Source organism: Poecilia formosa, unplaced genomic scaffold, assembly GCF_000485575.1.
Source record: "Poecilia formosa unplaced genomic scaffold, Poecilia_formosa-5.1.2 Scaffold250, whole genome shotgun sequence".
Classification (NCBI taxonomy): domain Eukaryota; kingdom Metazoa; phylum Chordata; class Actinopteri; order Cyprinodontiformes; family Poeciliidae; genus Poecilia; species Poecilia formosa.
In genome coordinates this window covers 384,151-403,567 of record NW_006800189.1, presented here as the reverse complement: position 1 = coordinate 403,567, position 19,417 = coordinate 384,151, and the positions used below count along the sequence as shown (strand labels likewise).

At 39.7% G+C, this 19,417-nt stretch overlaps 1 protein-coding gene across 4 annotated transcripts in view; it reads left to right on the top strand.

Annotated features, from left to right (window-relative positions):
• Positions 1-17,730, top strand: part of meox2a (mesenchyme homeobox 2a) — a 73,158-nt gene extending 55,428 nt beyond the window's left edge. For 2 of the 4 annotated variants that reach the window (XM_016680643.1, XM_016680642.1), the window contains exons 3-5: positions 4,791-5,682; positions 9,188-9,360; positions 16,190-17,730. In XM_016680643.1, the coding sequence (XP_016536129.1) occupies positions 5,136-5,682; positions 9,188-9,360; positions 16,190-16,408 (939 nt within the window). In that variant the 5' untranslated portion in view covers positions 4,791-5,135 and the 3' untranslated portion in view covers positions 16,409-17,730. Of the gene's footprint in view, positions 1-4,025; positions 5,683-9,187; positions 9,361-16,189 lie in introns of those variants that run through there. The other 2 variants (XM_016680644.1, XM_007569869.2) reach the window with 2 other exon arrangements.
• The last annotated feature ends 1,687 nt before the right edge of the window (positions 17,731-19,417 follow it).

Here is a 19,417-nt window from a genome sequence, read left to right as displayed (position 1 = left end):
TATATTAACTTGATGGCTCCTTCTACAACTAAAAAACTTTATTGTAAAAATTAGTGAGGATTTTCAGACCAGCTAAAATAAGCACATCAGGTTTTGCTTTAAAAGAAACTTTGTACTTAATGTATTAAATGAGGTTTCCTGAGCACTAAAACCTCTGAATGTTTCCATATTAGCTGCGAGCTAAAATAAGAACGAAAACATTTAATAATGTCTCTGTACACATGCACACTCTCTGTCTTTGTAAATGTTAATTTAATACAGTGTGAAGTCAGGAGCAGCATCAAAGCTTTTCTGCCACGAAGCAAATTACACGTCAAACACAAATAAAAGAGCTGTTAAATGTGGGAACATAAAAGGAAGCAGACACGGGATTAAAACTTACCAAGCATTCTTCCCACCTCTTCTCAGTCTGACACTTTATTTTTATCCACTTGTACAATATTTTAGAAGAACACGGCATAAAATAAACTAGAGATGGACTGGTCAGACTCCTTACTAAATAAACCACAAAATAAGCAATAAATGTGCTGCAGGAGTTTCAAATTAATCTGAGAACTAAAGAATATCTTCCCAGTTTATGCATCAAAGCATATTCACCTTTGTCTGTTTTTTTTTAGTAAAGTGCATTAAAACACATACTTTTGGTTGATTATTTTATTGACTAAAATTAGTAGAAGATGATTTTCATACTTTAAATTAATAAAAAAAATATTTCTGTGCATTTCACCTGCTGGCTCGTGATCACAGATGTTGAAGGGAAATTTTGATTTCATTCCCAGTCGAATTGAGTGGAGTATCTCTACTATAAACAGTTACTGGAACCACAAAATCCTCAAAAAAATGTTGCTAACTCCGTTTTTACTATTAATTTAATGCATACCTATATATAGCTCTGGAAAAAAAAAAAACTAAACGAAGAGCCCACTGCACTGAACCCCATTGAAAACCTCCTGGTCATTCCACCAAATATTGATTTCTGAACTCTTCCTGATTAAAACATTAGTATTGTTGTTTAGAAATGAATATGAACTTGTTTTCTTTGCATTATTTGAGGTCTGAAAGCACTGCAACTTTTTTGTTATTTTGACCATTTCTCATTTTCTGCAAATAAATATAAAAAATGTTCTTGTAATTTCGGAGACGTGTTGTCAGTAGTTTATAGAATAAAAGAACAAAGTTCATTTTTCTCAAACATAAACCTATAAAAAGTAAAAGAAGAGAAACAGATCACTTCAAGTGGTCTCTAAATTTTTTTCCAGACCTATTGTAGCATAAAAATGCACTAATAATTGAATACTGTATGTTTTTGTTTTTGAAAACGTAAATGATGCTTTTCTTTTTTTACTTTTATTGCAAAGTGAAGTTTGCTTATTTTGGGAGCCAGAAAAGCAGTGAGGAGGTGGTGGATGGATGTTTTCTTTCCGTGGCAGCGACACTGAGCTGCGTTCGCTGTAATCCTCCCTGCTGTTGTGACTGACAGCCACAGGTTTTAGCAACACACCTTCCTATGGGATTCTGTTGACTGTGGAAGAAAACTTGCCACCCTAACCGCCGCGGCCCATCACAGCGTTGAGCTCATCACAACCACAAACCCATGGGAAACTCCTTTTATCCCTCGCTTTCCTCCTGCATTTGTGTTGGTGAAGCACAAATGTCACTTTTCACAAAAAAACTGCCTAAAGTGTGCGTTTATATCAGCTGGAGAAAATGAGTTAATTTAGATGTTAACAGCTCATAAACTCCACCATTTGACTTCAGAGACAGAAGATGTTTAACAGTGCTAGAAAAATCTCAACATATATTTAAAAAATAAAGCAAACAAAGAATTTCAGGTCTGGTCAACATGATGGGCGTATTTTTAACCTAATTAAAAAAAAATAGCCAGGCAGTGGAATATTTTGGACCCACGACGAGGTAGAGACTGAGGGGAAACACCCACGCCACGGGCCGTCAGTGCTTCAAGACCAGCTACAAGATTGAAAACACGTGTGCATTAATACCTGCTCAAATATATAGCCTGGACTAACCTGCTAATAGCCTTAATTTGCAAGATAAACAGTAGAAGAGTTTGACACTCACTCACCATAAGGTGCTTTTCCTCTGCTGCTCTGCTTCTGCTGCCTGCTGAAGCCTTGGAGGGACTGGAGGGGGCGGCGGGGGGACGCCGACAGCGGCAAAGTTACTGCCTGCCTCCGCCATGCTATCTGCTAAAGTAATTTTCTCTCAAAGAGGAATTAATTTCCTTTCTCAGGCGGCCCACAGACTCTGTGGCACAGCCTGCGACGTCCAGCTGGATCCCCAGAGTGTGGCCGTATTGTGACTGTTCCCCCTGTAAACTCTGACTGAGCTGCAAAGTTTCTGAGGCAGCTACAAAATTACACTTTCTTTTATCTATTCTGGAGCACAAATTTATTTAATTCGGTGCAAAATGCCAAAGACAATGTTGATTTTAATTTGCAAAATTTGAAAGAATATTTCTGTCATGTTTAATATTTTTAATGCAGGATGAAAATGTATCTAAATATCTGAGAAGCATAAAATCACACCACTTTCACTTTAATGCAAATATATATTGGTTATGAACTTTTAAGAAATTCAGCTTTTTAAAAGTAAATGAAGAAAACTGGTTCAACATGAAGCAGCAGCAGTAAAACTCCATCAAATCTTACTTAAGAAGCATATTTATAAATAAAAAATGAATTTTTCTCCAGGTGCCAAAAACATAAATCTTAAAGTAAATGGAACCGATCTGTTCAGAGTGTACTCTGCCTTCTGCTTACTGACTGCTGGAAAACCAATTCAACAGGATAAAATGGATGAATGGATGTTTAAAATACAACAAAATCAGCTTGAATGAAGCAAAAAAGAAAAAAAATCTACAAAAACAACTCAGATGAATTAAACAGGAGAACAAAGAAAAATTGAAGGACATTTAAGAAGCTGTTTCCCAAAAATTTACTTTTATTTTGAAGGCAATCTTTACCAAAACCATGCAGCTTTTCATATAAGTCAAATATTTTTGCATTTGAAAGCTACAACTTCTAAGTAAATCTCAGTGTCATCGGTATAAAGCAGATTCCTTAAAAAATGTAGACTCTAAAACATACATGTGGCGCCAGCTGAGCCACCCAGTGCCCCAAACTAATTTCAATTTCAGTATCAAAACAATAATCCAAATACCAGGGATGTGGAAATTAACTTTAATCCCTAATGTTGCTAATCTGCATCATAAAGCTTCTGAATTATTGCATACACGCTGAACAACAAATGTATTTATTGTTTTTATCTGTTATTTTGGTTATTCAACCATCAGTTTGGTGCAGAGTTCTGTTTCACCCAATCAGTTTTCAGGAAAACTTGATCATTCATAAAAAGTCTTTGATAAAAATCCGTCTTTAGAAATGTGGGCATTGTCAGTGGAGACGTCTGTGCTGCTGCTGCTGCAACATGTTTAGCACTGAGATGCTGCTTTAGGTGAGAAAAGCTTCGCTGACGGGCCAACTCCTTTTTTATACAACTTACACACAACAACAGTCTTTTCCAGGCCCAATAGATCTTTTGTTGAAGCAAAAATTAACCCTCAATGTGCCAAGAAAAGCAGCTTTGTTGCTCAAATTGCTGTTATTTGGGGATGTGACTTGTGAGTCAGATTTACAGGTGTACCAGAAACAAAATACAAAGGTTCCGGCTCGGGACTTTTGTTTGTGAAAAAAAAAAGAAACTAATTGCATTAGTATTTGTAACGCAGTAATTTCTATGTAATTAGGCTAAAATGAAAGTGATAAAATCCCGGCTCTAATATGTATACATGGTATATATGTATATAAAATTGTAAATAATTTCAGGCAATAAGTAATTAAGAATTGGGAAAAAAAAACTGGGCCTGATACGAAACCTTGAGGTACGCCTCAGGTCATTTTAGGTTATTTGAAACATTAATAACTGAAGAGTCGAGAAATGATGAAAGCCTCAAATAAAATCAAAGTCAAGTTTATTTGTAAAACACATTTCAGCAACAACCAGTTCAAAGTACTTTACATCATAAAAACTTTATACACTAACCAATTATGAAACAAGCAAAAACATTACATTTTGTCACATACTGTCAACAAAATCAATAACCAAATATACAGCAGACGTATTGATTAATGTTCCAGTTGATAGGAATCAAATCCACTCTGAACAGGTGGGTTTTTAATCCTCAGTGTTTCAGCAGTTTCCCAGTTTTCTAGCAGTTTGTTCCCTATTCATGGTGAATAATAAACACATGATCTGCAAGATTTCATGCAGATGTGATGTGAAGCAAAATGAGGGCAGAAACCAAATGCAACAATTAGCAAAACATCATTAAAAAAAAGTCAAAGGAACCAGGAAGCATTACGGCGATGTGAGCGTGACCCGAGGATAGTTAGGTTCTGGTTTGAGTCCATGCTGACAAGCGCAGGGTAACATGCTGGGTTAACCTTTGACACCTCTCTCTTCCATCTCCCACTTCCCCTCATGCGACCTCCCTTCCCCTCCGCCCCACCCACCAAGTACCAACACCGTTTTCCTAAAGAGGAAGTAAAAAAAAAAAGGTGGGCACCAGAGGTCAAATCCGAGTCCAGATTAAACTGCCTTTCTTTCCTAAAGCTCAGCCTTTTTAATAGTGCAGATTTATTGTGCTGTGCTTTTTGGAGGATGATCATATATATGTGGTCAGTGGGGCCTATGCAGCCTGTGACCCAGCCTCCCTCTCACGTTACACCCTATTTATAACATCCCCTTCCTTGACTCCCCTCGTTCTGCAGCTCCTAGGAACCTCCTGTGCTTCCAGCCTCGAGCTCCAGTCCTCTGTTCCTCCTGACATCTGAGAAGCTCTGCTGCAGCTTGTCCTGGGCTCTCTGTTTATCCTGCACAGCCTGCCAACCAGCCGCATGCTCTGGATTACCACAGGACGCCCATTTCTCAACTCCTTTTGCTTTCTGACTATTTCATTTCTAATTTTTTTTTCTTTTTTTGTTTCAGTTTAAAGGAAAAGTTTTGGGGAAGTAACCTGGATATGTGCTTATGATCATTCTCTTTTTTTTTGGGTTGGTTTTCTTAACTTCGCTCATCCCGGCCTCACTGGAGGGCCGTGTGTGTGTTTGGGCTCCATGGATCACACGCTGTTCGGCTGCCTGCGCAGCCCCCACGCCCCGGCGCAGGCCCTGCATCCCGCCTTCACCCAGTCCCCCCTGACTCTCCACGGACGCTCGGATCACATCTCCTACCCCGACCTGGCCTCTTCCTCGTCGTCCTCCTCCACGTCCTCGCCATCCCCGTGTGTCATCTCCAGCTACTCGGGTGACGACGGCCTGTTTCCCGGCCAGCACCACCACCACCGGAGCCACCTGCCCTCCCAGCAGCATCACCACCAGCCTCAGCACCACGGATCCTGGCACATCCCACAGATGCCGTCACCTGGCGGCGGCTCACGCCACGGCCTTTGCCACCCGCATTCCCTGTCGTCCCACGAGAACGGGCCCACGCCGCCGGACCTGGGCCACCCCGGGCCACCCAGCATGTGCGCCAGCACTCCGACTCTGGGCAGCGGCAGCACCCCGACGGGGGCTTCCTGTGTGCCTGCAGACTTCGGCAGGCAGACTCTGTCACCCGCTGAAGCGGAGAAGAGGAATGGCAAGAGGAAAAGCGACAGCTCAGGTAAGATGAATTCTGGGAGAAAAAGGAAGCAAACTGGAGTCATTTCTTCTCATTCCCACACATCTGCTGGGGAAAAATAATCCGCTTTGACACATTGAAAAACAAAAAGACTGAATTTGAAATTCTTTGGAGATCTTTTTGAAAGGGAAATGCTTTTACATAAATATCAGCTTTTTCCAGCCAGAGCTCCAGGATACCACAAACATCTGTACGCGTCAGTCAGGATCATTCAACAGCTCAGCTGTTGGGAGCTCTGCAGCTCGGACAGAAAAACAGAAAGCGTGTCTGAGAAGCAGTTTGTAGGTGTTGGCTGATTCAGGCTGCAGGCGCACCGAAGCGTGGGGCAAAAGGCCATATCACAACTGCAGAGGCACTTCTTACTACCGCCGCCGTATTTTGCTTTTAAAAAAAATCACATCTGGTTTGTTGCGACACTCTTCAGAGGGCAGAAAATGAGGTGCACGGTAAAGAATTGATGTCATGGATTGTAAAAGGGCAGCAGCGGCGCCTCGTGCCGCACTAAACGCCTGGCAGATGCAGACTTTTCCTGCTTTTCCTGTTTAAATCTTGTGGTTAATATAAATCACAGTTTTTGGCGTTTCTTAAAAATATACAATAGTCTAGGAAATTCTAGACAGTAGGTGGGACTATTTAAAAAAAAAAAAGATTTATTAGCATTTGAAAATAAGTCTTAAATATTCCCCTTTTATTGCCATATTTAATACGTGTTTTAAATTAATATTTTTTTAAAGCAGGGAAATTTTAATAAACTAATTTACTTAAATCAGTTTGCAATCAGCTGTTTATACAAGCCTTTAAAAACAAACCAACATGTTCAGCTCTTTTTTATTTTGAATAAAGTTAAACCAGTTTTATCTAAATTTCACCTGGAGGACCTGCAGGACTTTTCCCACCACGATAATCAATCATTATGATGACAAACGGTCAGGTTTGGGTCACCGAGCCGCTTGCTGGGAATGTGATGTTAGTCAGAGCTTCAAGGAAACGACTCCTCCCTGCTCCTTCTGTCCTGTTAACACTGAAATCCTCAGAACTGATCTGCTGCAATCCTTTTGGAAAGCGTGTTTACTGTCGAAACCACTGATTTTTGTCTGATGTTTTTGCTCAAATTGCAGGCGAACTTGGCAGGAGACTAAAATGCTATCAGGACATTTTGTGGGATTTATTGTGAAAACAACAAAATGTTAATCTGAGTTGATTTTTGGCAATAAATGTGTCACTTCACTTCCATGTGCATCATCAAAAGGGCTGCACAAAATAATCACAATCATGAAACCAACAAACCAGCTGCTTTATTATCAATATGCCACAACACAATCTAATTTCTAAAGTTTGTTTTCTCTATATTTTTCTGCATTTTCTGACTGGTTTTATTTGAACAGGCCTGAAAACAAAACAACTGGGAACAATTACATTTTGAATTTATCCAACAATTTACTGCAGTGTAAGGAAAAATGGCTCAATCATGCAACCCAAGCTCATCGTTTTGTTTGTCTTCTGCTGAATGATCTGTTATCCTCATGGAAAGTGGTGCAATCACATGTTTAATCCACTAATTCCACAAACTACCTCGGATTTTCCTCCGCTGCTTCGAAAACCGAGCTTCTGCTTCCAGATCCCGCTTTCCCCCGCAGCCTCAGAGGAGCGGCGCGTCCTCGCCGCCGTGCGACCAATCACTCTGATTATGGAGGCTGGCTGTGCTCTGCCTCAGTCAGCTGTCTAAATATCAGGCCGCTGCCTTTCGCATGAGATGCAGCTCTGATTGGGTTTCAGCATCTGGACCAGGAGCTGCAGGGGAAACTTGAACTTAGATACAGAAATGAAAACCAAACCCGAGAATTAATTTCCCCCCTCCGATCTGAACGGGTTTTCTGCTGCCGGTACCCAGTTGAGGCTGTTTCCTTGAGCTCGGCTGCAGGCTGAGCTAATGAGATGAGTCAGGGTGTCTGGTTTCAGGGCAACCTGCTCATTTTTTTCTCGGGCATGTGAGTCTTTTCTTCGGGTGTCTATCCCCAGTTTATAGGGCTGTCAAGGGAGTGGTTGTCCTTTAAAAAAATACCAGATTTTCAGAGTGGAACAATAAAATGGTTTTAATTTGTTGAGGCATTGTTGTCTACAAAAGCAGGAATGACGAGTAGGAATCTTCTTAAAGCCGCTTTGAGTTCTGTTTGCTTGAATTTGAGAACAAAATAAATTTAAAAAACACTAATTTTACAGCAGAGGGTTCTACTTTCGAGGATCTGTTCTTCTGTCGTTTCCCCTGAGGATCCCTGCTGAACTTTGCCAGGTTCATTTGGCAGCCTCAAACGGCATGCCCCGTCTGGGTGTGTGTGCTTTGCCCGCATTATTCCTCCTTTTTTGTGGACAGATGAAAGTTACAGCGGGGACCTAATTGGTGTGGTGCAGCGGCGGTGCCATAAAAGCTCCCCCGCTCGTTTTAACTGCAGGCCCGCCTGCTCTAAAGCGGCTGTCTGTCTTCTGCTTTCATTTTATTCTTTTTTTTTTTTTTTTTTCCCTTCCTTTACGCAATGTCTGTGTAAAGGAAAGGCAGCAGGTCAGATTGTCTGAAGGCCCCGCTTCAGGATCGGCAACTTGCTGCTCGGTTTAAAATTACAGGGAGGGGAAAGCCGGGTCAGAGGGGAGCCAGGCACGAGCTGCGGGGAGAAGCAATACCATGTTTAATTTTACAAAATTTATGTGGGAATTCTTGCAGTTTACGTCTGTGTTTGTTTGTCTTGGCTTCTCAGTCGGCCTCTGCATCTCTCCCTCTGGCTGTTTAGGTGGTATGTGAAAGCCGTTCTTCTAATTAGACAGAAAGACAGCACCAACAGGGCTTCCTTCGTCTGGAGGAGAAGAAACCTTAGATGTGTCTGCAGGACTATTTACAGTTTAGCTTGACGCAGACCTGTTGGATTAACGCACGCTGCAGAACCGAACCACTGCTGAGTTTCCATGGCGATTGTTGCTTCCTTTAAGACTGGTATGTGCATGTGAAGCGAGTCCAGCGAAGCCGCAGAAAACGCTATAAAACAGGGAAGATTTGAAAGGCAAATTAACAATTTGGAGCTCATTTTGAAGTGCATGAGCAAAGAAAAGCAGCTGTGCCGAACTCAAACGATGTTGGATATTAAAGTTTTTCCTTTATGTCTCATGCAAGTGAACAATTTGTTTTTCTTGTATTAAATTCAGGCCTTACTTCAGAGTTCTTGTTCTTAGGGGACTCATTTTTTCGCTGATTGTGAACAACTTTCAAAACAAATCTAAAAAGAAAGCAAACAGAGAGTCTGGAAGTAACGTTTCCTGTTTAGTTTTCCTGATAAACTTCAGAAAAAAAGCAAGTCCTTCCATCCACTTTGAAGCTTTATAAACAACAACTGGACAGTTGAGCTTGACAGACAGCCCTCACCTTTTTTCTTGCACCTGTCTTCGTTTTCACTTTCTGCCCTGAGCTTAAGAGAAACCCCTGTGTGGTGTTTGATTTCAGAGTCCCAGGACGGGAACTACAAGCCAGACGTGAGCAGCAAGCCCAGGAAGGAGAGGACGGCGTTCACCAAGGAGCAAATCCGCGAGCTGGAGGCCGAGTTCGCCCACCACAACTACCTGACCCGGCTAAGGCGCTACGAGATCGCCGTGAACCTCGACCTCACCGAGAGACAAGTACGTCCCCGCTCACTCCCGGGCTCGGGCCTTACCGAACCCTCCATTAGCACATTAATGCCATGTTGTGAAAACAGAGGCGCCCTCAGGACTAGAGGAAGGCTTTTCACTCGCTACTGTGTTTTGGTAACTCTGTTGCGGGGGCTCATTGTGCTCCAGATGTGGCTGCGTCATTGGATGATCATATTCCAGATGTTCCCGTCTATTCTTTCAGGCGGGCTGCAGACGAGGTTGAAGGAAGTGCTGTCTAGCAAGCCGCTTCCCCTCTCCGAGCGTGAGCCGCTCGCTGTAAAACGCAGGCAGGTGAAATAAATAACAGGAGACAAACGCTTGGAGGAAGGAAGCGGCGCGCGGCTTGTCGTTCTGTGACACCCTTTTGGAAGCCGTAACTCACACCTAGTTGACGCGCCGCCAGTGATTTTGGTGGTTAAACGGACCGCAGATCCAACGTAAAAATCATCAGGAGTTTTTAGCTGAAGCCTTGGAGGCAAATCTAAAAGGTAAACGTGTTTGCTTTGACTTTATGTCATGCAATCCAGTCTAAACTGGCTGAAATGATCTGGATATTGGTTCCTTTGGATCATGCGTGTCAAATTCGAGGTTCGGGGGCCAACTCCGGCCCGCCATAGATTTTTATGTGGCCTGTTGTGAACTGCTGAATGTGAAAAGATGTTGAATTTAATTTTTTAAAAATTACCCATCAACTGCAAATACAGCTACTTATTAATATTTTAACAGTTCTTAGTGGGTTTTATTTACACATTTGGTATTTACAGTCTCGATATGACCCAAAATAAAAATGAATTTAACACCATTTCCTTTAGATCATTCTTCTTTATATTTTTGGATTATTCCTAATTACTCCAAAAGTGAATGCTTCAAGCAGTGGCCATCATCTCTGCTGGTGTTTTTCAAACTTTAGATTTAGCATGGCATCAAAACGCATTTATTCAGAAGAAAAGCATCTAAAATATTCAGAATAATCTCAAAAACTGGAGCACAGGACCTTTGGTTTTGTTACAGCATCTTTGTCTGTTTCTCTGTGTAGGTGAGAAGAGACCAAACTCCACACTGGCACTTTTCTCCCTTTCAGTATAAAATGTGCAGATTAAGCTACTATGTGAAGCACTCCACACCAAAGCAATGCAACAGTTAGTGGTAATAATGGCACGCAGCACCTTCACTTTATTATCAGCAGTATGTAGAAAGTGGTATGGTACACCCACTCGTCATTTTATAGAGTAGCCATGGCAACGGACCTCATAAACTAGATGACCAGGTCTGGTTACTGGAGTCGTATCTTAAACCAGATTTTATTCATTATTTCTAAGGAGAAATTATGTAATTTTAACAGGTGTAGCAGTTTCTAGAAAATAATTTTTTTTATATATATGTATGTATACCAGTTTATTTTTAAGATTGTTTAGTCCAAACTGGCTACTTAATCAGCTTCTATGTTGACTATTTGTCGATTTAAATTTTTATAGATGGTCATAAGTAGAAAATCTCTGAAAAGTTCTTAAAAACCTGCATCTTTAATCCTCTTCAGTTTTTCCTTCTAGTTCAGGGCTTGTTGGACTTTGCCTGATAGCCATTTAATAACAAACACCATTACATTTTTTGCTCCCAACAGGCACTAAATATATGTCACTGTGTGATAAAGAAGAGGTCAAACAGGTGAGCAAGGGGAAATGATCAGAGCTCAGTTATTTTGAAGCAAGGAGAGGTTTTGTTTCTCCGTTGGACATTTAGTACAAAGTTAACAGGAAATGAGTTGAAACATGCAGTTTTGTTTGTTTTGAGTTTCTTGGTTTGTATGTTTCTTCCTCATTAGTAAGGCAGCCTATTTAATGTTTCCTGTCAGAAAGTTTAAAACTCCACAATCTGCATTTTAAATATATATAAAAAATCAGCTCCAGTCCAAATTTCCATATATAAACTAAATTTGGTCAGGTCTTAAATTGTTGATTCATTTGTTCAGTCCTTCTTTTGCATTTTTTAAACATGTCCGTTCGTACTCTTGAAAAGGGATTAATTTATGTTTGGGGAATTAAAAATCAAAAACATTCTTGCTGCTTTCCTTTGCATGCAGGAAGCTTATGTGTAGTTAGTTAGCTATAACAAGCAAAGTCCTCAAAACACACTGAGCTGGAATAATACTTAATATTTAAAAAGCTTAATCCAACTTTAGTGTTAAATTTAAACAATAGAAGTCTTTATAAAACACTTAAACTTACTAAAACTGGCAGATTCTCTAGTTTTCTCTCTGTTAGTGACATTTGTCAGAAGGAAGTCATTTGCTTCTCTCTGCAGAAAACTCCACCTGCACTGAACGCTAAAACTAAAATATGTCTCTTATCTCAGACAGGCAGAAGGATGTCTGATGAGTAGCCAAAGAAACTACAGATGCATCTGCTTGTGTATTTCCAAAAACGTTTCGGTAACACTTTATTTGAAGGGGGTTGAATAAGACTGTCATGACACTGTCATAAACATGACATAACACCTGTCATGACAGTCTTATTCAACCCCTTTCAAATAAAGTGTTACCAACGTTTCTAAGGAAGCATTAGAGATGATCCTGGACGACTGAAAGTTAGCCAGTGACAAGAAGTCTTTCATAACGAGGAAGTAAAAATAATGAACCGACAGCTAAAAAACTAAAATGTGTGTTTGGACACCAAAAAGGAAGGGAAGAAAGAGTATCTGTTTTCAAAATGTGAAGCTAAAATACGTATTTAACTTGTCTAAAGCGATATTAATGCACCAGAATCAAAACTAAGATTCAGTGTGCAAAAAGTTTTAATTTTTTAAAAAGCAAAACACCTTTCAAATTAAAATTCTTTGTATTTCCACTAAATTTGAACCTTTTAGCTAGAATTAGCAAGATTTCTCAACCAATGACAGGATAAAATCTGCTTTTCACGTAGAAATACTCTTAAAAGGCAAAACAAGACAAATAAAAATAAATATTGATGTAAGATTCCAGATTTTATCAAATTAAATGTCCAATGGGGCAAAAAAATAAAATTAAAGAAGCTCTACTTATCATTTCCTTTTCTTCATTTAGATCCTCGAGTATTAAAAGTAGAAGGTCGCTGTGCAGATTCAAGATTCTCAGATCATGACTCAGAAAAATCCGTCTTTTCTGGCAGGTTTTAAGGGGTTTTCAAAGTAAAGCAAAGCTCTAAAGACACCTGCAAAGTCCAGCTTGGAAAACGTCACATGCTTCTTAAAGTTTTGAAGTAACGCTCCCCTGTCGGTTCAAATTATAAAGTTTCAGAGGCTGAGAAGAAAGAAAACTCCGATCGATTCAGCCAGCGTGCTAGCAGAGGGCACAGAGTTTGCCATCCTGCAGCGCTCTCCCACATTGTTGCAATTAATCTTCCAGTGGCATCAAAATGTGGTGCATATTGCGCCATAGGTTGCCTGTGTGTGAGAGCTCGCAGCAGGGGACTCTGAGGTAAATACTGGCATTAGAATCGGTTGGCCTGACTTATGCTGCGTGAGCCGTCTGGAGAAATTCGATGGATTTTTAATGTGCTTGGAGGCTGTGAAAGCTGGATTATTTTTGAAGAGGCGTCAGAAAGCAGAAACATTTCGCATGGTGGAAGTCTGACCATTTTAGATCCTGGCAGAAGTTAACAGCCCTGGTAATATTACCACTTTAGTATTAAAATCTAAAACCTTTTACTCCTATTAAAATAAAATTAGAGCAGCTTATTTAATGTCTGCCTCCCTGCTCATGCTGCACTGTTTTTACTGGTAGATTTTATGTAGCTGAAATGTGTTTAATGGCTCATTTTTTGGTCCACAGACCTCTGAGTATTGGATGCAGATTGATGTCATCATACACGTGAAGTCGGGTCGCTCAGAGAATCTGAATTTCCCCAGTTTGCTTCGAAAGCGACGGGTTTGTGTGACATCAGAGCCAGAAACGTGTCGCCGCCTCAGGCTTGTAAAGAATCCGCTCAGATACTCGGCACCCCGTCCGTTCAAGACAAACGTTTGCGTTGTCGACTAACTTCCTGAGCATGTGATGGCTCCGCTCCCCAAAAATAAACCCACCTCCCCCTGTGTCAAAGGGGACTCTCCTCCCGCCCTCCAGGGCCCGGAGGCGGCTCTCTGCAGCTCGATGTGTAAACCGTTTTAAGCAACAGCTTAATCATCAAATACGGGAGAGACTGTTGAGTCAGGGAAAAGCAGGTAGACGCCCCGTGGCAGGTGGAGCCGCATGTCCACATATAAAGGCATCGGGTAAAGAAAGTACACCCCGTTCAATGTCAACGCCTTACAAGTTTAAATCAAAGAAAAAGACGCAAACAAATCAGAATTAGCGTTGTTGAAACAACAAAATCAAAATGGTTGTGCAAATGATGTATGTTTGCAGATGTAGTTCATTAGTTGATCATCATAAATGTTGATAAAATCAGTTTTCTGCTGAGGAACGTACAGATCAGAGAAGCAACTGCTGCTATCCACCAATCTTGGAAGGGTTATAAGGTCATGAGGTCATCTCAGGTTAAATTGTTCTGCAGGGAAAATTTTTATTTGAAAGGAAAATATTTCAGATCAATTCACGTGGTCTGCCAACTCAGACAGTGAAATACTCAGAGAAATTGCCAAAAACCCAACAGGTTCTTCTCAGGATGTAGGGCTCTTTGTAAAGCTTAGCAATTAAATTGGTTGGCCCAGTGGTCTGATTCATGCTGGACAGGATGTTTTGGAGAAATCTGATCAATTTCAAAATCAAAGATCAATTTAGGAAGGACTATGAGGTCATGAGGTCATCTCACATAAAATTGTTCTGCAGGGAAAATTTTTATTTGAAAGGAAAATATTTCAGATCAGTTCATGTGGTCTGCCAATTCAGACAGTGAAGCTCAGAGAAATTGCAACAAAAAAAAATCCAAGGTAACAGCTTGGTAATAAAATCAATTGGTCACAAGGATTGATTCATGCTGTTAAGTTTTGGAGAAATTTGATGATTGCATCTAGAGGCTATAAAAACGAAACCTTTTAAATAATAAAATGCAAGGCAGATGTGGAAATGAAGCATGCTGCATCCCCATCAATCTGGGAAGGGTTAAAAGGTCAAAGGTAACCTCAAAGAGACATAAAAGTATTTTTAAGCGACAAATGTTCTTTACGAGCTGAGATCGTACAATTCTGAGAGAAGTGGCAAAAACCCAGGAGCGTCATTTCATTCTCCACAGGCCTCAAAAATTCACATGATCGATGTTAAAGTTCCTGACAGGACAATTAAAAAAGGACCAATAGACCTCAGAAGGAATGTGCTTTGGACAGACCAGACCCATTTGGACCGGCACCGTCGTCAGGCAGAACAGACTTCACACCAGCTGACATTTATGGAGGCGGGGGAACTGGGTTTGTTTTGTAGCTGTAGGACCAGAGGATGCTGCAGTTTCCGAGCTGACCCTGAACTCCTCACCAGGGTGAAGCCTTCGAACTGCAGAATTACTCCAAATCTTCCCTGCAAAGAAAGAAATCAGGGTTTTCTGATCACAACCAAAGTTCAGTGATTTGACCTGAAAGGAGCAGAAATCTGCAAACCTCTGATTTTCATTCGCTCCGTTTTTATTTTACGCTCATCATTATTGTTTGCTCTTGTCAGCTGAAAATTGACTAAGCTGGAATATTTACAGAAATGTTTATTAATGTGCAAACACATTAAAGGACAGTGTGGGGATGATAAGGTCATACAGAAAACAACAGTTATTCCTACTAAAGGTTGCAGCTACTGCTTGACAATTTATCGCTTTGTTTTTCATGCAAAATGTTTCAATTTTTGCTTTATTTTTTTATTTTATTTTTTTTAAACTAAATGATATTTATGATACCTTGTCTTTACACTTGACGGTAAATTGTAAAACTTATCTTTTTATTATTTTGGTTCCTCCTGGTATCATGTGTAAAAACCTACATCAGAAAGGGAGATTTATTTTTATTTATTCACCAGTTGGAGATGAGAAATTACGCTGGTGTATTAGGGCTATTCTAGATGAGGAAGGAAAAAAGGAGGTATTCATTTCCACCAGAAAACTCAAACATTTTAAGATTCATCTTAGAAATTTTCTAGAAAAGCAAAAACATTTCTCAGATTGAAAAGTCAAAACATTTGCTAGAAAATTTTCAGAAATTTTGAGGTTAATTTCAGGGGGTTTCTGGAAAAACAAGAAAATTTCTGATTTTCTAGAGTTGAAAATCAGCTGGAAAAAAGTTGACCTTTTTGAATTCTGAGATTAATCTCAAAATTTTTTTAAATTTCTAGCAAGTTTTCACATTTTCAAGCTCACAAATGTCCTTGTCTTCTTATTTTTTTCTTTTTGAAAATTTCTGAGAATAATCTAAAAATTTCTGAGTTTTTTCGACCAAATGTTCGACTTTTCAAGCTCAGAAATGTTTTTGTTTTCTTTCCAGAAGATTTCTGAGACTGATCTCAACATTTGAGGGGTTTTTTTCCTAGCAGCTTTTTTGACACTTGGATGTCAGAAATGTCCTTGTTTTTTGTAAAACATTTTTAAGAATAATCTCAAAACTTCGTTTTTTCTAGCAATTTTTTGACTTTTCAAACTCAGAATTTTTTTAAAAGAAATTTTCTAAGATTAATCTAAAAATGTAATTTTTAAAAAAAGCTAATTTTCAACTTTTGAAACTCATACATTTTGTTACACCATTTCTGAATTTTTTTTGGGGGGGCGTAGGGCAAAAATGAACTTTTTTCACCTACAAAGACTCTAACACATATAGCATGGTAGTGGCTCTAATGGAGGATTCTCATGGATTTAAAGCTTTGCTCCCTTTGCAGGTGAAGGTGTGGTTCCAGAACCGGAGGATGAAGTGGAAAAGAGTGAAAGGCGGCCAGCAGGGGGCGGCAGCTCGCGAGAAGGAACTGGTGAATGTGAAAAAAGGAACGCTTCTGCCGTCGGAGTTCTCCGGCATCGCGGCGCTGCATCATTCGACGGACTCCTTAGCCAACGAGGACAGTCATGACAGCGATCAGAGCTCCGAGCACGCTCACTTATGATGGACGCCAACCCTGATCCGCCTCGTTAGCTTCCTCAGAGGGAACTGCTGTTGGATGATCCGCCGCCACCGTCACACGACGACGCTAAACGAGTGTACAAACGCAGAGGAGTGAAAAAATAGCTGCAGGCATCGTGTAAATTTGAAGAACTGAGGACATTCGATGAAAGTTTTATTGATAAATGACAGAAAAAGGACAAAATGCAGTACTTTGAATAAGTATTTGAACCTTTGCAGATTTCTTGTTTTTAGTTTTTTTGTCGCACATAAATCAGATTTTTTTTAATATCAAACAACCTCAGTAAATAATAAAATATATACATATTTTACATTTATGATTTATTTAGGGAAAAATACTCCACAAGCATCCAGCATTTGCGTTAACATCCAACATTGTGGAGGAACTTTTTCTCACTCTTTATTCCAGAAACATTTATTGTCTTCAAGTCTAAGCAGCAGCCATGACAGCATCCAGACCAGTCCAGAATTTGACTAGGCCACTCCACAATCTTTGTCTTGTTTTTTGAAGCATTCAGATGCGGATTTTATATATTTCAGATCAGAAAAGCCCCAGATAATCACACAACCACCATGTTTGAAAAGGGTTTCTAAGTCTTTACCAATAGATAAATGTCAGCGATTTTCCCTTTCATTCTTGAATTTCTTTAGACTTTTGGCCTGGTTCATGTTCTGTTTAAGTAATTTCCAAAGATTTTGATAAATCATTTCATTGTTGACGTATTACTGAGAATGACTTGGTCTTATTTTTTTTCAGTTTAATACATAAATTCATACATTTTATATTACCTTTGATATAAGCACTATTTATATGATTTGAAAACTTTACATGTGACAAAAAAAGAAGAAATCTCTATGGAGACAAAAACTGTTTCACTTCGCTGCGTCTTCATTATGGAAATTGACTAAAAAAGTAAATAAACTGTTAACATTCCATGTTTTGTCCCTTTGCAGGAGCAGCCTGAAGCTTTGATTTGCACTGTTGAACCTTAAGTCTGCGCCTCGATTGGTTCCTACTGTTTAAAATGTAAATTACGCTGTAATTAAGTGTTTGACTCAACCAGGTGCCAGGAAATCTGATCTGCCTTGCAAATATGAGTGATCTGTAAATAACTTTTAGTCTTGTCTTACCGTAACAATAAGCCTATACCCAGACTCTTCAGCTCATGCAGTAATGTACACACTGACGGCTCGTTAGCTGGCGTTTTTCTGCCTGGAGATGACTTTTTCTTGTTTTTTGCAAATGATTTGAAACCTGAAGCAGGGGACAGTTGCAAATTGAATAAAACTTTTAAGAGTGGTTAATGAAGTTTCTTGAAAAAAAGCTTATTTTTCCTCCCCCTCCACCATTTCTGCAGCTTTTCATCCTTCATCCCGTCTGATGGATTCCACCAAGTGAGGCTAAAATAAATTAAACACTGCAGAAAGTGCAGAAAGCTGGCGATGTGGGCGCATGTTAAATTCACCTTCGCCTGAGGGCCGGTGCCGGGGACTCCTGCCAAGACTCGACAGAACCCACAAAGGATGGGATCCGGTTACCAAATCCAGTTGAAAATAATTTAGTGTCTTGATCTCATCTTTCACCACGTTGTGATTGTGCATGCTAATTTGTCTTAGAGGCACCTCACACGGTATTTGAGGTTTATAATTTTTTTCCTTCCAGCCCCTGCAGGCATAACTCGCTGATCCTGAATTGGATCCAGCTTTCTTTCTTTTTTCTTTTTTTTTTTTTTGCGTTACCACTGCAGATTATTCACAAGTGTCGAGGGCTCCCCTGTTTTTCCATTCGGCTTTAAATTTGAACAAACAGTATTTGTAACCGCACACAAATGTGCTCTTGTTAGTTCTACTGCAGCCCCCAACTCCTGACTGTCAGCTGCCGTCTTTACAACAAAAATGTAAGTATATCTGTCCTGAGAGGAATTAGTGTGTACCTTTAAACACATTTAAAGGGCAAGTCGTCCTACTTTAACCTTATGAAGAGCAAAAACATTAAAACTGAATAAATTATTCCAAATTTTCCTGGCTTGTTAGGATTTGAGAATTTGTTTCAGATTAAATTTTTTATGCCTTTTCATGCTTGTGCTTGGTTTAATAAAATAGCACAATATTGATAAGTATAATGGTAATATTTATTAAAAATGACAGAAATATTAATTTACTCCTTTTAAAAGTTACAAGACTTGAATTTTCCCTAACGCCTTGCGTTTTTTTTTGTTTTTTTTTTTTTTGCCTTGCGTTGTTATAATTAATTTCCGGGATTATCAGTCGACATCATGCTGAGTCAGCAGTCACTCTACTGCGCATGTCTCCTTCGAAACGCAGGCGAGAATACATTATTCTAATTATTCTAAACAGATAAATAATAAACTGTTTACAACTAGGGTAATCAAATCATTTACAACTCACAGCCAGCGCAGATCTCTCCGCTTTGCGCAGCTTTGCGGCATCTGCAGTTATCAGGTTTTATTTTTAGCACATGGATTCTGTACTTTCCCTTCAATTCGCAGCATTTTTTATTTTTTTAAGGCTTAATTTATCACCTGCCTTGATGGATGCAGCTACATCTTCATTGTAAACAAACTAAGACATACTTTTATTTGTCTTTTGCACGCTAAATATGAATTCCGTTTTTTACCGTGATTTTTTACCGTAACTTGCTAGCAAGTTAATATCTGATGTTTGGGCTCATTTTCGCTCGTCATTTATCGACTCACCTGCATCTAATGCGGGTCCTTAATACGCACCTCATTCACTAATGTCAATTTAGTAGCATAACTAGTTTTTATCGCGCTGAGATAAACAGATGTAGTCTTCTGACTGACAACATGCTAGCTAATGTTAAAACATTAATACAAGATTAATACGGGTAACTATGGCAACCAGCGAACGCAGACCAGTCCGGTTGCGCGCGCATCCGCTCTGTTTACAAGCAAAAATTTCCCTCTAAACTCCGCAGCATTGTGCACAAATGTGTTCAAATGCCACTAAT